At 52.0% G+C, this 21332-nt stretch overlaps 1 protein-coding gene across 1 annotated transcript in view; it reads left to right on the forward strand.

Moving 5' to 3' along the window:
- Window positions 1–302: 302 nt before the first annotated feature.
- Window positions 303–21332, forward strand: part of LOC142020062 (uncharacterized) — a 267476-nt gene continuing 246446 nt past the window's right edge. Inside the window, exons 1-7 of the mRNA XM_075007686.1 lie at window positions 303–378; window positions 8335–8515; window positions 10735–10894; window positions 12212–12305; window positions 13592–13765; window positions 17816–17932; window positions 18332–18487. Of these exons, the coding sequence (XP_074863787.1) occupies window positions 303–378; window positions 8335–8515; window positions 10735–10894; window positions 12212–12305; window positions 13592–13765; window positions 17816–17932; window positions 18332–18487 (958 nt within the window). The remainder of the gene's footprint in view (window positions 379–8334; window positions 8516–10734; window positions 10895–12211; window positions 12306–13591; window positions 13766–17815; window positions 17933–18331; window positions 18488–21332) is intronic.

The raw sequence follows: 21332 nt of genomic DNA on the forward strand, positions 1-21332 counted from the left end.
CTGTGGGTGGCAGTGGGTGCTCTGCTAATTAGCTGAGTGGTACCTGAATCTCTCCTGGGTGGCTGCCCAAGCGCTCTGCTTACCAGGAACACTGGTGGTGCTCTGTCTAAGTTATTGCTGAAGCCCATGGGTTGGAGAAGGTGAAGGAAGCTCATACTGCCCCATTGTCCTGGGGGACTTTAGACGATTTCATCTTCCCCTGTGTGCCATTTGTATGAAGCCCTGTTTTCTCTTCCAGACACACCAGGGTTCAGCTTCTGCAATAGCTCTGGTGACATAGGAGGAGTTTCTGCGCTGGAAAGATGAAATGGTCATGTGCCAACATCCTTATGCTAGCAACCCTCATGGCGCAGTCCCAAGGCTTGGCTCCCCGTCAAGGTACGTGCGTCACGCCCAACAGAACTGGGAGAGGCATAACTAGGAAGGTAATGCTCATGGCGGAGAGGGTAATGTCTTTGCCAGGTGGCCGTATTTACCAGTGCAATGAGTTATAGTTACTTGGGCACAGCCATGTCACCAGGGTGGGGTGAGAACCTGGGATCTCTGGTGTTGAGAGCACAAGCCATGTCACCAGAACAAAGAATTCTCTGGTACATGTGACTAACAGGCTGAAATAGTCTCTGGAGCCAGCCACAAACAGGATCATACCTACTAAGCCAAGACGTATGATCTGTGAATGATGGGGGTTCCACAAGAAACCAAAGGGGATTGTGGGATGTCCCAGACTGAGTCAGTCCCATGGTCCAGCCAGCCCAGTATCCTGACTCTGATACTAGCCAGTAGCAAGTGTTCCAGGGCGAGGTGTAAGCCTATCAAAGCAGATATGGGAGAAGCTGCCCCTGGTCCCCCACATCTTGATCTCTATTAGTTAGGCAGGTCTACAGTAGACCTGGAAGTCAATCCTAGGTATGCAATTCCAGCTACGACAATTGCATAGCTGGAATCGATGTATCTATGGTCGGCTTATCAGGCCATCCTCACTGAGGGAGGTCAACAGGAGAGTTTTTCCCTTCAACCTCCCTTACTCCTTGTGATAACGAGGAGTACAGGGTTGACTGTTGAGCCCTAGTAGTTTGATTTCACGCATCACCATTAGGTGCGTGAAATTGAATCCCAGAAGATTGACCCTTACAGGATCAATGTCCCAAGAAGTGTAGATATACCCTTAGGCTCAGTCTACACCAGACCTGAAAGGCGATTTCAGATACGCAATTCTAGCTACAGCAATTGCATAGCTAGAATCAACACATCAGAAATCAACTTATTTGACTGTCTTCACTCAGGTAGGTTGATGGGAGTGTTTCTCTTGTTGACCTCCCTTAACCCTTGTGATAACAAGGAGTACAGAGGTCGACTGCCAGCCGCTGAAAGATTGATTTTGCGCCTTTTTACCAGACGCACAAAATTGGACTCCAGAAGATCGGCACTGACAGGGTTGATCTTCGTGGAAGTGTAGACAGGCCCTTAGACTCAGTGAGCATCCATGTGAATTTCTCAGCCACCGAGCAGACAACCTTGGGGTTTGCATTTGTTCCTCACTGGCTTTTTTTAATGCCGCACAGGCTCAGTTACGGCTCCAAATGACTCTTCAGCTCCCTGTCTTTCCATCAGCCACAATCTCCCCTCTGATTTTTTGGCCCTGCATGGGACATAAAAAAGCTGCTGTAAAAAGTAATCCCAACAATTGTGTGTCAGTGTGCCAGGTCGCAGGATCTGTGCAAACTGGGTGTGAGAGGCCGGTGCTCTGATCTGTTTGTGTTTTACACTCAGTGCAGGTGTAAGTGACTCTGCAGAGTCCAGCTCACCTCTCCCTGTCTGGAGAAGGCTCTTAACAAGCGGGCAAGACGTAGGACGGGGAGATCTGGCACCATGTGAACCTGTCCATCTCCCACCATGGGGAGAGAGTCTGTACCAATGCTGTACATAGGCTATGTCAGCCACCGAAGACAATGGCCTTACATAGGCTACATCAGCAGGCTGAGGTGAAGCTGTCTGTCACTCCAGCATGGGCATCTTTCCCTCCCTGCGCAGTAGTATCAGAGCAGTGGGTTCACCAAAACATCCGTTTTCGTAAAAAATTGCTGATATTTATTTTGTGTGTCTCTAGCGGCTGCATGCTAGAGGGTAATAACCTACTAGGCCTGCTTGCTGATGGCAGTACCCTTTGGCTCCAGACGCGGCACTCTGGGCAGGGGTTTGAAGGATGCAGGTTCTGGTCCTGCTGATGGCCCATCTGAGATGAAAGGGCCCTTCCAAAGGGGTGGTTTGGAGCTGATGTGATGTTCTGTTGTTGAAACTCCATCCCTAGGGAACCTATGGGGGGCCCTGATGTTGCTTCTCTTACACTTAGATCCCCACTGGCCTTTGGCTGGGGATAAGGGGCCAGCTGCCTGGACCATGACATGCCCCACAGAGGAATACAGAACTTCCTAGACAAGGTTAAGCTCTAGGAATCGAAGAAAGCGCCTGGAACCTTCGGAACATTCAACGAAGGGGTTAACGGCAGCTTTGGAATTGGCTACAAAATTAACTTGATTAAATTCCTGCCTGTCAATTAAGCCAATATCTTTGACTATAATGCTATTTAATTCATAGCCTGGAACTGTGCAATAAATCAACGTTTACAGACGTCTCCGGCGAACCTTTGATGGATGAAACGGGGTAATTTGGAAGTGCCTGGAAAATTTCAAATAAAATCATATCCCCCTGTGATTAATATAACTGTCTGCATTGGGATTTGATCCAGAAAGCCTCAGTCCGGATACGCTTAACATCAGACGCTTTTAAAGGCAGCGGTGGGTGCCTGATCCAACCCTGTCAAAGGCTCTGTGGTTAGAGTGCCAGCCTGGGGCCCAGTCACGTATAGCACCTGAAGCCCTATATCAATAGTGGCAGCTGCTCTTTATGGGGAGCTCAGACCTGCGCATGGCTGCTTTGTGGGCAAGGGATAGCTCAGTGGCCTGAACATTGGCCTGCTTAGCCCCAGGGTTGTGTGTTCAGCCCTTAAAGGGGACCAATTAGGGGCAAATAGATTTAAAAAAATCTGCCAGGGATGGTGATAGGTCCTGCCGCGAGGGCAGGGAAATAGACTCCATGACCTCTGAAGGTCCCTTCCAGCTCTTATGAGATAGGTGTATTGCCATATAAAGGCCCCAGCTGCAGATAAGCGATGGCCCCAGGGGGCTGATTTCTAAAGAATCACCCGAACCTAATAAAGATTAATCTGAGCTGAATGAACAGAACCCCAAAGGGAGACAGGAGGTTTCCCAGCCAGGGAAGCATGAGGTAGTATGGAAATCCTTGAAGAGCTCTCTGGGGAACCTCCAGGATGTGGAGCCCTGGGAGAGAGGTGATTCCTAGCCAGAGGGCTTTACCACTTGTCCCCCTGATGCTGGCTGAAAGCCTGGCCAGGCAAGGATCACCTGCAGCCTCTCTGGAAGGTCATAACAGGCAGATCTCCCTGGCCCTGAGATTGCAGAGAAGGATATTACTAAAAAGGGGGTAAGAGGCCTTGCAGCCGGGGCAGAGCCTGGTATGGAGAGGATGCTGGAGGGAGACCTGGAGAGAGGTGAGTTCTGGACTCAGGTGGGAACACAGAGTGCAAATGACCTAATCACCCTTACAGGACATTGGGGTGAGCATTTTCTTATCTTTCTGTGTTGGCTTTTCCATTGACAAATGAGACTCTCCACAAGGAGGGGCTGTCTAGTGTGTAACTGCCTGTTTGGACTTATTGATTCCCTGGATGAGGGGCAAATTAAGGGCTCATCTGCAACCCTAAACACACCCACAAAGGGGTGTGTGTTGACGCTGTCTGGAGAGGTGTACGCCCCCTTCTGGTATCACAAAAGAATTCTGCCCTGCTAACAGAGGGGATTCAAGGTGCCATGCAGGACTGATCCACCTTGGGTGGTCATTTCCATAGGTACAATAGTAACATCCTACAGCTGCTCCACCTGGGGGAAATAACAGTACAAAGAAGGCAGTGGAGAATGAAGCCCCTGGCAGAGCACTGACTCTGTGTATAGGAGCTGGAGGTGTAACTTCCAGCTCAGGCAGCCGTACCCATGCTAGCTTTGATGGTACTAGTGTGTTAAAAATAGCAGCATAACCACAGCAGTGCAAGTGGCAGGGTGCACCCGTAGCCTCAAGTACGATTCTGTCAGAAATCTACTACCTCCATCTCCAGTGTCTAAGTATCCTGTACATAATGATTACCAGATCAGACCCCTGGCGGTAGCAAAGGCTGTGATCCTATGGAGTGTGGCTGCTGATGAGACGAAGCCCCTAGCAGCAGCTCTTTGGATGACATGCAGTGCCCAGAGTGCATTGTGCTTTTGTATGCCAATTGCCAGATGATTTTTCAAAGCACAGCCCCTTCAGTTTAGATTTGGTTGTAAGTTTCCAGTTGAGGATTCACACATCCTCTCCGGCGAATGGAGTCAATGGGGAGATTGCAAAGGCGAGGGGAGAAGGAGTTGGCACAGGGACAGGCCCCTCTCTGGGATTTCATGTTGAGATTTCCAGGAAAGGGAGCCAAAGAATTTGGTTTTGACTGCTCATAGGATCTCTGAACTCCTAGGAACCCAGAGGAAACCAAGGCCAGTTAAAATGGACGTAGCAAAGAGCTCTTGCTCTGTGATTAAAAAGAATCACTTCTGCCTGCTGTGACTCTTGTGAGAGGCCTCGTTGTAGGCATTAGAGGTACAGGATCAGCTCCCAAATTCATGCAATTTGTATTTTTCCTCCAGGTTTAAAGATCTGATGAGAGCTTTTAGCAAAGACAGTTGGAGCTCTGGAGTGGTCAGGGTGCCACCAATGTACAGGGCAGTGCTCATGAGCAACCCTACAATAACAAACCACGGTGGGGCTCTGGCTCCGTGCCAGCCTACGGTAACAAAGCTGGGTGCAATGAGCTCGGCTCAGGTCTCGTGAATAATTCTGCAACAACAACCCTGCCTCAGTGAAGCACTCATGAATGACTTGTACTCAGAGGCCACTTTAAACAGTCCTGTGCTAACCAACCTTTGTGTCTATTCCACCCCTGTAGCCACCCTACAATAACAAATCAGTGTTTACATGATCTGCAGAGAGAAACACTTTTTAAAATGTTCAAGCGTGGAAACCCATCATCTGCCTAAATACAGACCTCAAAGCGATGGGGAAAATAGCAGATTTCTGGTGTTATCTGAAGGCCAAATCATCTGGTTTCTGTCCCTGAGATGTTGATGCACAGTGCCTCCAGAATATGGAATTCTATTAAAAAAGATAACACGTGTTTTAAAGAGAAACATGCCTTGATGTTCATTAGATACAACCCAGTCCCACCAGACTCGTGGACTTCAGCATCAGACAGGATCATCACAATTTAAAGACTTCAAGTTACAGAGAATCCTCCATTTGCGCTATTTTAAACCGGCAGCGGACCGGTGCTCTGTGCCGCAGAGGAAGGAGAAAAATCCCCAGGGTCTCTGCCAATCTGACCCAGGGGAAATTCCTCCCTGAATCCAAATGTGGTGATCAGTTACACCCTGAGCACATGGGCAAGAGCCAGCAGCCAGACTCCTGGGAAAAATTCTCTGGAATAACCACTGCCTTCTGCCTGTTACCTGTTTGGAGATGGACTTGTCAGGAAACTCCTAAACCCTCTTTTGTAGCTGCACTCACTTCTGTACTCACCATCATGCAACATCAGAATCCTGCAGCTTGGTCTAGGTAGCTTATCCAGAACCCCTTGGCCCGGTACTTGAATGTACTGCAGGAGTGAGCACAATGCATTCAATAAAGAGCCCTCCATAGGCTTCCTTCTCTGCTGCTAGTACTGAGCCTTTAATAAGTCACCAGACCAGCCTAGAACTTGTTCCATCGAGTCTAGAGGGCACAGCCCAGGCAAGGTGGAGAGAAGGGTTAAGATGGCTATAAACCATCCTTGTATCCCCACCAAACTCTGGGCTACTTTGGGTGTGTCTACACTGCATTAAAAGACCTGCGGCATGGCTGAGGCTGGCCTGTGTGCTAGCTTGGGCTTACTGGACTCATGTGGCAGAGCGATTAAAGTGCAGTGTTTAGGTGTGGGCTGTAACCTGGCTCTGCGGACCTCACCTTGATGAGGCCTTTGAGCCCAGGCTCCTGCCCAAACCCAAATGACAGCAATGTCAAATTTTAGCTCTGCAACCCAAGTCAGTTGACCCAGGCTCTGAGTCTGGATGTGGTGGTCCTTTTGTTGCAGTGTAGGCATGCACTTTGTGAGCTAGTGAAGTTGGAGCAGCCCTGGGGTGGCTCTTACATGCACCAGCCTTGCAGGGCTGCTGGAGGCTTTTCCATAGTCCAGCATAGTTGGCACAAGTTCCTTGTCATGGTCCTGACAGGGTGGCACCGAGCTGCCTACGTTGCCTCTCCCAGGGAAATTTCCCAGCAGCCTGTTTGGTGCAGAGCAGCAGAAGTAGGGTACTGAATCCACTTTGCTTGACTTGTACCCACTGTGAAAGAGGAGCAGGAGCTGTTTGTATGTTAGGAAATGGAATTCAGGGGCAAATGGAGAGCACGTGGCTAGAACTGGGTGACATTTTTTGAGCTAATAGTAAATTCCCTGAAAGATGCATTTTGGGGAGGCACCACAACTGTGTACCAAATTCAGCAAACAGCCTTGGCCAACTCCCCTTTCAGCATTGTGGAAAAGGCAGAACGGTTGTTTGGACATAGCTAAGAAAACGTGCCCGCTTTTCTCTTGGAAACGTCACGTCCTTTAGAAATTAAGCTAGTCCAACAGAACAGTCTGCGAAAGAGTGAAATGCACCCACAAATGATGTGGAACAATATCTATCGTCTCTGGTTAAACAAAATGTTTTGCTCAGTCAGATGTTTTACGTTCAGGCCCTGACCTGAGAAATCAGCTTTTTGCTCTGTGCGAGAAGCAGCATTCGGCAGGCTGCGTCGGGACCCCCAGTTGCCCAGCCTGTCATCAGAACAATCCTAAGTGTGCCTGAGAACTGAAACTCAGCCGGAGAAACCCGCAAAGGCCATGTACTGAATATGCACCTCAGTCATCTATCCCTTTTCATGGTTTGCATGGTGATTGCCCTGTTCTGTTCATTCCCTCTGAAGCACCTGTCAGAAGACAGGCTAGTGGGTCAGCTTGGCCCCTTGGTCTGGCTGTTCATATGTTACCCACGCCTTCCACAAAGGCCTCTGGTATGAGGTAGAAGGCGTGAAAAATGACATGCAGTGGTTTACACGCCAATCCCAGTTCGGTCTGTCTTGAGCCCTGCGTGACCCACTGGGCCTGACTCTGTGGACCGAAACAGACTGTGTGTCTTGTCTAGAGGACCCTGGTGACTTACCGAAGTGAGGTTCTAGTCAGGCTGTAAATGAGGTTACTTGTCCGGGTGTAACCCAGCTGAGAGCAGAATATGGCCCTCATTCAGAGGTGCCCGTTCCGTGGGTGTTCTGGGGATGGAACGCTCACGGGCCTCTCCGCTGAGCAGCGCCTCCCACCCGCCAGTGGCTCTGCCAATCAGCTCCTCCCTCTCCTTCTCACTCACCTCCATCAGATGTTCAGAGGCACTGTGGGGGAGGGGGAGGAGTGGGAGCAGGTAGAGGTGGGGGAGGGATGGAATGAGGCAAGGCCAGGGTAGGGGTGGGAAGAGGGTGGAAAGGGGGCAGGGCCTGGAGCAGACTGGGGGTGGAGCTTAGGGGAAGGAGCGGGGCCTAAGGCAGAGCACAGGTGGGAAGAGGTGGAGTGGGAGCACAAGGAAAGGGGTGGCATTGGGGTGGGGCCTGGTGCAGAGCAGAGGTGACACATGCCCTGGGAACGAGGAAGTCGGCCCGTCTGCCATTATGTACATTAGAGGGGAAGGACGGCCCAGTGGAGTGCTATGGTCCCTGCCTTGCCTTGCCTTCCCTGGCCATGGGCCTCCTGAGGCGACTGCAGGACAGTCATTTAGGTTCACATTCTTACAGCAATACCACAAACCCTTCTGGACTGAGACCACCACCAAGTTCAATGGCATTTAGGCTCTGAAGTCCATTGTGAAGATCTGGGCATTAGTCTGTGCCTCGGTTCCCCACTGAGAACATCGGAGACTTTGAGGCACTCAGACTTTTGGTGGTGGCAGTCATGTCATCACCGAAGATGGAGGGATTTGCAAAGGGTTTGTGTACCTGGGCCGGGTTCCGATTCCGTCTCCTTTAGCTACAGCGTTGTGAGGGAGGTTACATGACCCTGAGCTCTGATGTTCCTCCAGACGGTTTACATGCTAGTAGGTCTGTTACAGGCTCTGTGGCATAGGACGAGCCTCTCAAACCACTCGGGCACCTTGTCCTTCTCCCCACCAGCATGTGCAACGGCAGAGTTGGCTGACATCTTATTCCTGGTGGGCGAGTCCTGGAACATGGGAGAAGAAAACTTCCGGCTGATCAAAGACTTTATCTACAGCGTGGTCCTCTCCTTCGAGAACGTGGCCGTGGGCAAAGAGGGAGTTCGACTGGGAGTGGTGCTCTACGCAGAAAAGCCGAGGTGGGGCAAACCTTCATTTCCTGTCAACACAGTCTCCAAGTTCCACGCCTGTCTGGCAGTGAGGCTTGGGTGGATGATGTGCTTTAATCCACGTTCAGATTTAAAACGGGAAAGGGGCATTTAAAAATACTGTGGCTTGGTTTGAGGCCCCAGCACACCCCATGGTGATGGGCAGCATAGGATCCCTCAGCAGCGGCACAGACCAGACTGGCCCTTCGCTGTGACGGTGGTGTTTTCTGGCACGGAGAGCTTACAACAAATGAGTAAATGAGAAGTCCTGTGACATTTTGTACACTAACAGATACATTGGAGCGTAAGCTTTCGTGGGCAAAGAGCTGCTTCCGCAGATGCATCATCAGCTTTTTCAAACTGATTTCAGTGGGAGTTAGGGGTCTAAATTGATTTAAAAATCAGCAGGGGGATTGTCTCTTCTCCCAGTAAATCTCTTTTAGGGAAGTGCCCCAAAGCTGCCTTCTGTTCCATCCAGACAGGAAAATATATTTGTGGCTTCTTCATCCTTCCAGGAGTCACTCTGACGTCAGTGGAGTTGGGTTGGCACAGAACCAGCATCAGGGGAAGGAGATCGAGTCCCAATGGGCTGGTGTGATGGAAAATACCATCACCCTCTGTACGGATGGAAAAAGCATTCGGGATTCAGCTCGGTTATTTCACACGCCTACGTGGGGCCGTAAAATGGCAGTGTAGATGCCTGAGTGTGAATGTCTGACTGTAGCTTGACAGACCTCCAGCCTGAGTCAGCTAACATGGGTCAGCCTGGGGTGTCGAATTGCTTTGTAAACATACCAGTAAAGTCTGAGATTCCAAGGTGTGACAGGACCATTGTGACTAGCTGTGTAACACAGGCTGTAGAACGTCCCCAGAATAACTCCTGAGAACAGATCTTCTAGAAGCACATCCAATGTTGATTTAAAAATTCTGTGATGAGTTCTCCACGGTGTTCAACTGGTACTAATAGTAGATTCCTCACCCTCTGCTGCCCCTCCTCCCGTTGGTCGATAGGCCTCATTAATATCTCTCATTAAGTGGCATGATGATTCAGTGGGAAGAAGAGCTGACGTATCCATGTGTGATGTCCTTCCACTGACCCTAATGCCCTTTCCTCCCGAAAGTCGGGGCTTGGAGTGACAGCCTGTGCCTTTAGCTCCATGGCCACCAACTTTTGAAAGCATCGTTTAGGCCAAAGATCTACTACAAGCCCTTTTCCCGCCCCCTTCTCCCAGGCCCCACCCCCTCCTCTGAGTCTCCATCCCCTCCTTGGAGGCCCTGCTCCATTCGCTCTGTGGAAACAGGGTACAGAGGAGGGGAGAGGTGGATACCCTGACATGGGTGCCCCTCTCCTTTGTTTGCCCCTCCCTGCACAGCAAGCAGGAGGCTCCAAGGCAGAAGGCAGGAATAGCATGGCCATGGTGGCGAGAGGCACCCCAAGTCATAGAATCGTAGCCCAAGAAGAGACCTCAGGAGGCCAGTGAGTCCAGCCCTGCCCAAAGCAGGACCAACCCCAACTTAATCATCCCAGCCAGGGCTTGGTCAAGCTGGCACTTGATAGCCACGTATGCAGATCAATTAGGGGCACCTGTCAGAGGCTCCAGGACCTCCTAGTAGATCCCGATCCACTGGCCAGTGACCACTGCTTTAGATGTATTGTCTGATCCCTTCTGTGATTCGCAAGGGATGCTACAGAAACACTCTCTCTTTTATCGGACGGATAGCCGTGTTTGTCTGTAGCTTCAAAACCAGCAAGAAGTCCTGTGGTACTGCATAGACTAATGTATTTTGGAGCATAAGCTTTTGTGGTCAAAGACACGCTTCAGCGGTGCATGAGTGGAGGGTTCCAGAAGAGGGTTTAAATATATGGGCTTATGAAAAGGAGGGAGTCCTGGTCAAGGGGAGGGCCAGAGCTGACAAGGTCTGTTCAGTCACAGAGGATGTGGCCCATTATCAGCAGTTAATGTGGAGCTGTGAACATCAAGAGAGAAGAAATCGGGTCAGTTCAGTCAGGGAGGACGTGGCCCATTATCAGTAGCTAATGTGGAGGTGTGAACACCAAGAGCGGAGAAACTGCTTTTGTAATTGGCCAGCCGCTCCCAGACTCTGTTCAATCCTTGGTTGATGGTGTCTAATTTGCAAATGAATTGCAGCTCTGCAGTTTCTCTGTGGAGTCTGTTTTTGAAGTTTTTGCTTTGTTTTCCTGCTCCCAGGCTGAGTATTGAATTGACAGATTATGCCACCATCGAGGAGGTGCTGGTAGCTGTCCGGGAACTCTCGTACCAAGGGGGCCATGCAAACACAGGGAATGCTCTGGCCTTTGTGGCCCACCAGGTCTTCAGTCCAGCAGGAGAGAGAGGAGATGCGGCCAAGGTCAGTTCTCCCACCCAGCCATCTACAAAGGGTTGAACCCAGGACATCTGCATCTAAGAGCACGAGTCCTTACAGCTCGAGCTAAAGGAATAGCTTTGCTGACTTGGTGACCGCAGCAAATTCATGAACCGCTATATCTGGTGTAGCCTCTAGAGGGGGACAAAGCAACCCTGTGTTAGGGCTGGTTACATGAAGAACCGCTGATGTGACTCCTGGAAGGTCTCTCTGGTAAATATGTGTCGGTGAAATTGGGCATTGTTGTAAGTTCTTATTAAAGGCGACCTCTTATAATTTGGGAGTCACCTGCAGGCCTGGCCTTAGGCCCCGGTGAGCAAGATGGGTGCCTTGGGCCCTGTGCCTTCTGGGCCTCACACCCACCATCCAGACCCTGCTTTCAGTATCCCACTGGCCACCTTGGGCCCTGCCCATCAGCCAGGTCCCGCTGAATGTGTCATCTTGGGCCAGCTCTGGCCTCTCACTTCCCCAAACTGCTGTGTATTCCCTTCCATGTTAGGGACTTTGGATTCTGTTCACCCTCAAGTTAAGACTGAGGGCAGGTCTACATGGACCTGAAAGTCGATCTTAGACACACAGTTCCAGCTATGACAATTGCACAGCTGGAACTGGCATATCGGAGATCGATTTACCAGGCCGACCTCACAGAGGGAGGCTCACATGAGGAGCTCTCTCATTGACCTCCCGTATTCCTCATGAGAAGGAGGAGAACCCAGGCAGACTCTTGAGCCCTGATGGTTCAATTTTTTGTGTCCCCACTAGGCATGATAAATCGAACCCTGGAAGATTGACCAGTTCAGTCTTCCAGTAGGTATCAACATACCCTGAGCAGTTCTCATTCGCTCTGCAGAGCCATGAGAGACAGGGAAGGAGCATGTCGTTGCCTGTCTGCCTTGTTTGTCTCAGATGACCGCTACAGGGAGGCTGCTACCAAGGTGACTCTGAGCAGGGGAATACAGAGCTGCTCACTTTAGCCACCATTTCTGATCTGGCCCAGGCGGAAGGTCATTACCATCTGATGGTTCATTGCTGGGCGTGGGCCAGTGGGCTCTGGGTGTCTGTGATGCACAGGCTGGGCCACAGAAGGTGTGTGGTGAAGGAAGCATGTGTGGATGTGATTCCTCTTTTGTGGAGAAGCAGAGACCCCCTTCTCCAGGATCAGTCGCCTGGCTCCTTCCTCACCTTGCTCTCTGAGACAGCCCCGCAACCGCCGGTCGAGCACGGTGGCCGGTCGCATTATGTGCTGTGAGTTGCTCATGTGAGACACCCTTGTTAGCTGGTTGCAACTCTGCTTTCTTGCAGATCGTCGTTTCCATCACCCATGGGAAATCGGCCGACTCTGTTGAAGATGCTGCTGTGGTGCTACAGGACAGAGGAGTCACAGTGTTTGCTGTGGGTAGGTAGGAGCATGTTTCAGATGCCCCCACTGGTCATGGCGGACATGTGGTAGGCTGTACAGATATTGTGGCATGGGCCTCTTTTTCCCTGCCTGGTGTTTGGGCTGGCAGCCTTCCCCCTTTGCCAGGGGGTAGAGCTTAACAAGAAGGTTCTGCAGTAGTCATAGTGTGGAAATACACAACTCTCATAGTAATTTTTTATTTAAATCACTTTGCTCCCAACCCCTAAATGGCCACCTCAAGGATCAAACACAACCCTGGATCTAGCAGGCCAATACTCAAACCACTGAGCTATTCTTCTAGTCCTCTGCTCTCTCTAAATCTGTACCTGTTGGTGCTCTGTTACCTCACTAGGGCTGTGGGTTACAGGTGGGTGTCACTCTTGCTAGCTGGGAGGCTTTTAAAGGCCTTCTGCAGGCCTGAAGGGAGCCAGGTGACTCCAGTCTGCCTGGGCCAGCTCCCTGACAGCTGCTCCTCATTGTCCCACAGATGGCCGCCTCTAATTAGCAGGTCTTGTATGCCTCTTGACTGCCTTTTCCCTCCTCGTTGCAGCCCTCTGGCCTGCCCTGGTCACCATATACTGTAAGGCCTCTTCCACTGAATACTGTGTACACCCAGGGCTAGGCAGGTCAACTTTTGCCTGTGTCCCAAGGGAAGACACAGCCATGGGAACTGCATTTACACCAGAGGAATCTGATGCTCCACTCCACTTCGCAGGCGTCTGAAAAAGTAGGGTGACCACACTGCCCTGCAACAAATACAGGACACCAGCCTCTGGGGATAGAGGATCTGCTGTCCCATGTCAAGGCTCCTTGGCCATGGGGCTGCTGCCCCCACAGGGAGGCACTGTGGACGGGGGCTGTGCAGCCTCTCAGTGGGGGGAGACCAGGGAATGGGGCAGCTACCAAGCGGCAAGTATTCCTGGCAGCAGGGGCTGCTGCACCAGCGAATGGGGCAGTTGCCCCACAGAGGAATTCCCTCCCAGTGGGGACTGCTGCCCCAAGGCACAGGACACCGGGGAACTGAGCAGCTGCCCTGCAGCAGAGCTCCCCAGTAGCGGAAGCTGTCACCCCACGGCACTGGGTGCCAGGGAACAGGGGCCCCACACAATACGGGACAATTGGCTCATTTTGTTAAAAAAATCCAGACACCTGTGAGACAGATTAAAAAAGGGACTATCCTGGGAAAAACAGGACAGATGGTCACCTTAGCCAAAGGCCCCCCCAGGGAGAAGGTGGGGCAAATTGAGCCTCGTGTTTTTCCTTCCTCACCCCCGCGCCTGTAGGAGTTCAGAATGCCGACAGGACCGAGCTGAGCAAAGTAGCTTCCCAGCCTGTGGAGGAGCACGTGCTTTACACCGAGGAGTTCCACCTGCTGGGTAACTTGTCCCCGAAGCTGTCCCAAAGGCTCTGTGTCACAGCCTCTGAGCCACCACAGCCCATCAGGCAGTCTGTGAACGGTGAGTCTGGGCCCCCGCTCACCCTTGTTTGCCTTTGGTGGAATCGGCCCGTCCGTGTCAGGGAGCCCCTGCGGGGATCCTACATTCCCTTAGACTTGTTCTCCTGCATCTCCTTTATTCGCATCACCGATGAAACCCACAGGGTGTTTCTACTCTGCATTGAAATCCCTGGGGCTGGCCCATTTCAGCTGAGGTGGGTTTGTAGCACGCAGGCAGCAGGGCTGTTTAATTGCTGGGTAGAGGCTGAGCTGCAGCCCAGACTGTGGGAGCCTTTCCCTTCGTGGGATCCCCGAGCCCAGACTGGAACCTGAATGCCTGCACTATAATTAAAATGGCCATGGAGCCCACACTCCCCCAGTCTGCAGGGGGTTACCTGAGAGAGCTGCCAGCCACCAGTGCATTGTTCAGAGGCATTGACCATGTTGTTGTGGATTGAGTTTGCTTCTCTGTTGTGACACTGGCCTGTGACTCTGGCACCTGAAAGGAGATCAGGAGAGGCCGCTAGCAGAGATGAGACATAGCAACTGCCAGTGGCTGGAAGCCCTGCTTGGGGTATCAGCTTCACCCAGGATAGGGAGCAGGAGTTACCTCTGTCCAGGGCCAGGATGACTCACAACAAACTTAAAAAAAAAAATCGGGGAAATTTAAATCTCGAAAACATCTTGGTTTGGATGCAGCTGCCCGTGCGCGTCACCCCATGAGGCCATGCTGCCTTTCGTTGTCCAGGGCCTTTACGTAACCTTTCAGCATCCCCAAAGTTGGAGTGAAACTTGAAACTGAAAAATCACTTGGAATTGAAAAGTCAAACCCCTCCAGCTCAGGGAACGTCTCTGCTTCTGAAACCAGCGGGCACAAACCTGGGCACCGTATCAGGCGCCTGAACTCTGTGGGTCTGAGTGAGGAAAGCATTTCAGGCAAAATCTTCCCCCCGGCTCTACAGCGAAGTCAGCCGGGAGGGATTGCATTAGGGTCAGGGTCCCACAAATGGCTTCCTTATGAGCTGAGCCCTTGCGGGGGGGCGCCCAGGAGAGATTCAGGTGCTGCTTAGCTGATTAGCAGAGTACCCACAGATGGCAGCCCGTGTTTCTATTGGTGGTGCACATTCACACATGCCTGGATGCACAAAACAAAATTTATTCCACCCATAGATGGAAAAAATTGGCGGGAACCTTGTAGGTGTGTGCTTAAATGTCTCTCTCGTGACGTGGGTGGGGGCTTCCTAATGGAAGGAAACCAGCTGCAATCTTTCCCTTGCAGCCGCTGCTGCTGTACCAGACAGACAAGTGGGTGTCCGCACAGGCAGAGCTGCCTTAGTCACCAATTTGTCTCCACCACGACGACAGAGGATCGGGGGATACTTTGGGATGTAGCTGGATGTACCTCACCCACTAATGTGTGCCCAGCTTTAAAAGTCCCATGGGAATGGTACCATCTTCTACTGAATTTTGGACCATCGGTTAACAGAGTATTTTAATCCTGCCACAGAATCTGGTGGCTTAAAACAAAAAGAAGCTCAAAAGGAGCCTGTTCTCAATTCATGTGTGTCAGGTTTTTCAAATAATGTTGGTGGGACATTACTAAATGTTCCTAGGACCCTGCTGGGCTCCCAGGGCTACCTTTAGATCCTGGCACAGATCTTTAGTCCAGCTGCTGGTCCTCTTCAGTCTTACCCTTTGGGTTTTTTTGGCTGATGGTTTCTTTCCAAGGCTGTCTCTGGAAGAAAATGTTAATAGAGGGGCCCTTGGTGAGGAATTTGATACCAGCATTACTGGTATCAGTGGTGTCAGATGGCAGAACAAGGAGCAATGGTCAGAAGTAGAAGAAGGAAAGGTGTAGGTTAGATATTAGGAAAAAACTATTTCCCCAGGAGGGTGATGAAGCATTGGAATGTGTTGCCTAGAGAGGTGGTGGATTCTCCATCCCTCGAGGTTTTTAAGTCCCAGCTGGACAAGGTCCTGGCTGGGATGACTTAGTGGGGTTGATCCTGCTTGAAGCAGGGGGCTGGACTAGAAGACCTCCTGAGGTCCCTTCCAGCCCTGTGATTATGCGATTTTTCTTGTTTAGGGGCAGAAATATAGGGCCAAATTCAGGCCAGACCCCACACCAGAAAGACCCCTGTTTACTCTGGGTCTGGATTTGATTGGCAGGGTGAAGCTAGAACCAGATGCTGCTGCCCTGCAGGCATGTTAAAAAATGGCACTGGTTCAGCTCCTCTGTTTCGTGCGATGTGTCTAGACTGCTTTTCCCACAGGACTTGGGAAGGGATTGTTCTGCTTTAAGCAGCATCCGTCTTCTCGAGGGAGACGCTCATCAATAACGAGTCTTAGTTTCCATCGGCGTTTACGTCAGGGATGACCATCTTGATCATCTAGCCTGACTTCCTGTGCATTACGGAGCACAGGGCCTCACCCCATCACTCCCTAATAGACCTCTGCCCTCTGGCTGAGTGGCTGAAGTCCTCAAATCGCAGCTTAAAGAGGAGCCACCATTCACACTAGTTTAAACCTGCAAAGGACCCCCCACGCCAGGCTGTAGAGGAAGGCAAAACATGCCAGCGTCTCTGCCAACCTGACCTGGGGAGAACTTCAGCTAGACGCTCGGCATGTGGGCGAGAGCTGTCAGCCAGACCCCGGGGGGAAGAATTCTCTGCAGTAACTCAGAGCCCTCCTCATCTAGCACCTGGGTAATGGTTCTATACATACACTTGCCACGAGTGAGATGGGGTGTTCCGGTGGGACACATCCAGTCACGGTGTATCTTCTGACTCTGGTTCACGGTGGGGATCAAGAGCTGTAGGTCCGGCTGCTGTGGCGGGTTGGGTCAGGGCAGAGTCGCGCGTAACTAGGAGCTCAGCATATGGTGTGCAGGTGCCATTGTGCCTTTGTGTGCACCCAGCTAATACTGCTCCTCGGAGAAGCAGTGGCAGTGCCCTGGGGTTGATCCAGGGCCAGATGAATCTTTTGTGGGTGCCCGGACTGTGTCTTCGCCGCCCCTTTTGTCTGTGCACCATCTGAAGGCTCTGCCCTCACTTGTCCTCTTCACCCGAGGCCCCAACCACCACTAGAAAGATGGGAGAGGAGCTGTGTGGGGAAGACAGCAGAACAAGGAGCAATGGTCTGAAGTTACAGAAGGAGAGGAGGAGGTTGGATGTTAGGAAAACCTGTTTCCTCAGGAGGGTGGGGAAGCACTGGAATGCGCTGCCTAGGGAGGTGGTGGATTCTCCATCCCTCGAGGTTTTTAAGTCTCGGCTTGACGTAGTCCTGGCTGGGATGACTTAGTAGGGGTTTATCCTGCTTGAAGCAGGGGGCTGGACTAGATGACCTCCTGAGGTCCCTTCCAGCCCTGTGATTCTATGCTTAAGAGGCCAAGTGGGCACAGTATGTCTGGATGCGATGTGGGTGGAGGAGAAGGGCCATGGTCCAAGCCCCTTCTGCGTGTGGGCCCATTGCCGCAGCGCCATTGTAAACCCAGGACTAAGTTGATCCCCAAGTGTTCCCATCGCTGTACTAAGCAGTGCTGCATTGTGGGTAATCCCAAAATGCTCTGAGGCTATGTCTACACTATGTGGAAGATGAAGCCTGTCAGGATCGATCTTCTGGGGTTTGATTCATGTGCCTGGGAGGGACGTGTGAAATCGAACTATCTGGGACTATCGGCAGTCGACCCCATACGCTTCAATATTGTGAGGGGGACTGTTTGGATGCTTGGAAGTGGGTGAATCTGGGCCCGCCCAGTGCTAAGACCCCTTCCCCGGCCTAAGTGGGCGGGGCTACTGGACACAGGACCCAATGGATTGCGTGGGACATCTCATGAGAGAACAGGGATGGGAGTGCAGGTCACACGTTTAAAACAACGGAACCAGAGGGGATATCGGGAGCAGTCAGGGAGGTGGATGGGAGAGCTTCTCCCATCGACTTCCCTCTGTGTGAACAGCCAGGTGAGTCGATTGTAGATAAGTCGATTCTAGCTACGCATTGTTTCTCCTTCGTGGTGGGTCTTTGCGTGAGGCAGCCCTGACCTTGCCCTCTGGGCCCCTTTTGTGTCTTAAAGCACCTGTCCCTCCAGTGACCAATTTCCGGGTCATAGAAGAAGGACTCTTTAGCCTCAAGGTAGCCTGGACTCCTCCCCAGGGGAAGCTGGAAGGCTACAAGATCTACATCCCCAGAGGTACGCTGGGCTCTGGTAGGGTGAGCATACCACCTTCATGTGTTTCCATGCAAGTGGGGAGTTCCTGGGGCTAAGGAAAAGCAGCTTCCTCACCTCTGGAGCTCTGCTCTACAGCCTAGCCCTGGGATGACAGTACAGTGGGGATCATATTGCCTTGCTGATGTGTCTGTGTCACTCTGGGGTGACACGGCGAGGACCTCCCCCCAGTGAGGTTGGAGCCTCTTGCAGAAAGCAGATGGTTCCAGCAAGGTCGGGTCTTTCCTTTGCTAACCCAGCCAGTACTGTTCCGAGGCTGCCCTGAGTCTCATGCTCTGGCCCTGACATTAGCCTGGCAAATGTGCCTCACTCCTTTGCCATCCTTACTCACAAAGGTGTCCTGTTTGGTTATGGCCCCCACAGCAAATGGACCCGGAGTGACCTATGAGCAGATTTTAAGTGGCGACGTCACCTCTCACGTGCTCGGCAACTTGCAGGAGGATCAAGAATATACCACCAGTATCTATGCTGTGTACCTCCAGGGCCCGAGCCAGCCAGTGTCCGCTACGGGGAGAACATGTAAGAGGTTTGGCTGCTCACATGGCATTCTGAATTTCATGGCAAACTGGGCTCGCGCCTGCTCATCTTTGAAGGCTAGTCTCTGTGTGCATGTGTGCTTTTCTCCACACGCTTGCTCTCCTGCCTGTCCTTCTGTACACATTTTTCTTTGCACACTTATTCTCATGCTTGTCCCTGTGCTCATGTGCTTTTCTTTGCACGCTTGCTCTCCTGCCTGTCCTTGTGTGCGCATATGCTCTTTTTTTTGCATGGTTGCTCTTGTGCCTGTACCCGTGTACACATGCTTTTCTCTGCACGCTTGCTCTCTCACGTGTCCCTGTGCACACATATGCTTCTCTGTGCACACTTGTGCTCACATTTATCCTTGTGTGCATATATGCTTTTCTTTGCACGCTTGCTCCTGTGCCTGTACTTGTGTGCACATAGGCTCTTCTTTGCACACTTGTTCTCATGCCTGTCCCTGCGTACACGTATGCTCTTCTTTGCACACTTGCTCTCATACCTGTCCCTGTGTACACACATGCTCTTCTTTGCACGCTTGCTCTCATGCTTATTCTTGTGCATTTATCTGCTTTCGTTTGCACGCTGGCTTCTGCTCTCATGCCCACCCCTCTGCTCATGCGTGCTTACACGTGCTCTACAGCTAGTCTTGTGCTCTCGTGCACACTAAAGCTGGCTCTCTCATCCACCTAGTGCTCCCGCACACTTTCCTCTCTATGTTTATGTGTGTTCCCTCTCCCTGCTCTTGCTCTCATTCCCCAGCACACCCCGGGAGATTGTGCTCAACCATTCAGCCTCTGCTTCAACCCCTTCAACAGAAAAAAAGGCTCAGTCAGGCTCTCCTCTCACTGTCTGTGGTCAAGGGAGGCACCAGCTGTTTAACAGTTTTGACTTCCAGCCCGTATTTAATTACCTTATGATGGACTTGGGAGTTTAGCTTTAGGAATTAGTTTTCTTAAAGCTCTTGGCCATACGAGTTACTGTCCCTTATTGAACCATCAAGTTAACTTACCAGAAATGACCTGTTCTTGCCGTGTCAGAGAAATCCCCACACCCATTACTCCCTGTCACTCAAAGCCCATTTTCAGAGCTCGGTGGGAAATGGCTTTCCCAGCCTGGAAAATGTTTGTTGCCTTCTAACATGTTTCCTGTCCTGAACTGGGACACGAAAGCAACATTTTGAAAACTTTTGTGAACCAAATATCTGACACCATTGTCTGTTCTGGCCAATCAAAATGTTTCGTTGCGATTTTGAACATTTTTCAATAAAAAGGAAAACCTCATTTTACTCTAATTAGAATGATTTTCACTTAGAAATTCCAGCTAAGCAGAAGTACTGTTGTTTTAATAATATCACAAAGGGATACGTCAATCATTTCAAAGCTTTTCTTTTCCATTTTTTTTTTTGAACTGATAAATTCCTTAAACCCGGCCGTTTCTCCTGAAAAGGAGTGGCTAATCGAATCAACATTTCTTTTACACGCCTCAATACTGAGTCACCTCATTCCCAGTAAGCTTCCCCTGCCATCCCGCTTGTCACCCTCCCTGTCAATTTCAGGAGCTGGGCCCAGTCCCTCCCACTCCCTGGATACAGAGCTCAGCATGTCAGGCAGGGGTCCAGAGGTAAATTGATGCTAAATAACAGCACAGAACACTGAGAGCCAGGCCTGGTGGCCAGGGGTGGAAGCTGGTCCTCCTGCAACCCGCACTGTGGGTGAAAAGGACGTCTCTCTGCTAACAGCTTTCACTATAGTGGATTGTTGTCTGGCACTGTAGCCCCGCCCCTCATCGTAAGGGGTGGGGCTAGTGTTTGGTTAGGCTCCAGCCCCCAGCTCGGAACTGGAATTTGGTGAGCACCAAATGAAATCGTTCTAGACCAGGGGTCAGCAACCCATCCGAGGTTGCATGCCGAAATGTGACCTTTTGACCTCTCTGGACGGTCCGAGTGCCGGTGGTGCTTTCAAAGTCGTTAACCGTCCTCTGTGTGAGGGAATTCGGAAACGTCTTTCAGCCACGAGCTCACCTTGCCCAAGAGCAGTTTCTTTTTTTCACAAGGCAGCCGGTTTCCCGGCGCCCTGCTGGGTGTTAGCTGCTCATTTGCAAAGGGCCCAGCATGTCTCTTCCTGAGCCAGGTAGCAGGAGTCGGACGAACACAGCAGGCTGAACCTCCCTGGTCCGGCATGGCTGAGACCCAATAGGTCCCAAACAAGAGAATTTGCCAGACCAGGGGAGGGCCAGGGCTTGTGCCGCAGGCAGCTCCAGCTTCCCACTCCCCTGGGACTCCAGGCTTGCTGGGCTGCCATGGGGCTTCCGTCCCATGCTCCTGGGGCTGTCACAAGGGTCTGGCAGGCAGGGGCTCTGGCCCCAGCCCCGTGCTGTGGTGAGGACTTGGGTGGGAGCTCTGGCCCCAGCCCTGAATTTGGGGGGGGGGGCGGTTCCCACAGCACGGGCTCCGGCCCCAGCCCTGCACCACAGAGGGGCCAGCGGGGGCTCCGGCCCCAGCCCCGCACCACAGAGGGGCCAGCGGGGGCTCCGGCCCCAGCCCCGCGCCACAGAGGGGCCAGCGGGGGCTCCGGCCCCAGCCCCGCGCCACAGAGGGGCCAGCGGGGGCTCCGGCCCCAGCCCCACGCCACAGAGGGGCCAGCGGGGGCTCCGGCCCCAGCCCCGCACCACAGAGGGGCCAGTGGGGGCTCCAGCCCCAGCCTGGGGTTCTGACCCTCTCGCATGCTGCAGAGGGGCTGGTGGGGGCTTTGGTACTGGCCCAAGCCCTACACCACAGATGCGGGTCTGGCCCCAGCCCCAGGACTCTGCATGAGGCGAGGAGGGGAGGGGCATTCAAAGTGCC

This window comes from Carettochelys insculpta, chromosome 1 (genome assembly GCF_033958435.1).
Source record: "Carettochelys insculpta isolate YL-2023 chromosome 1, ASM3395843v1, whole genome shotgun sequence".
In the NCBI taxonomy this organism is placed as follows: Eukaryota; Metazoa; Chordata; order Testudines; family Carettochelyidae; genus Carettochelys; species Carettochelys insculpta.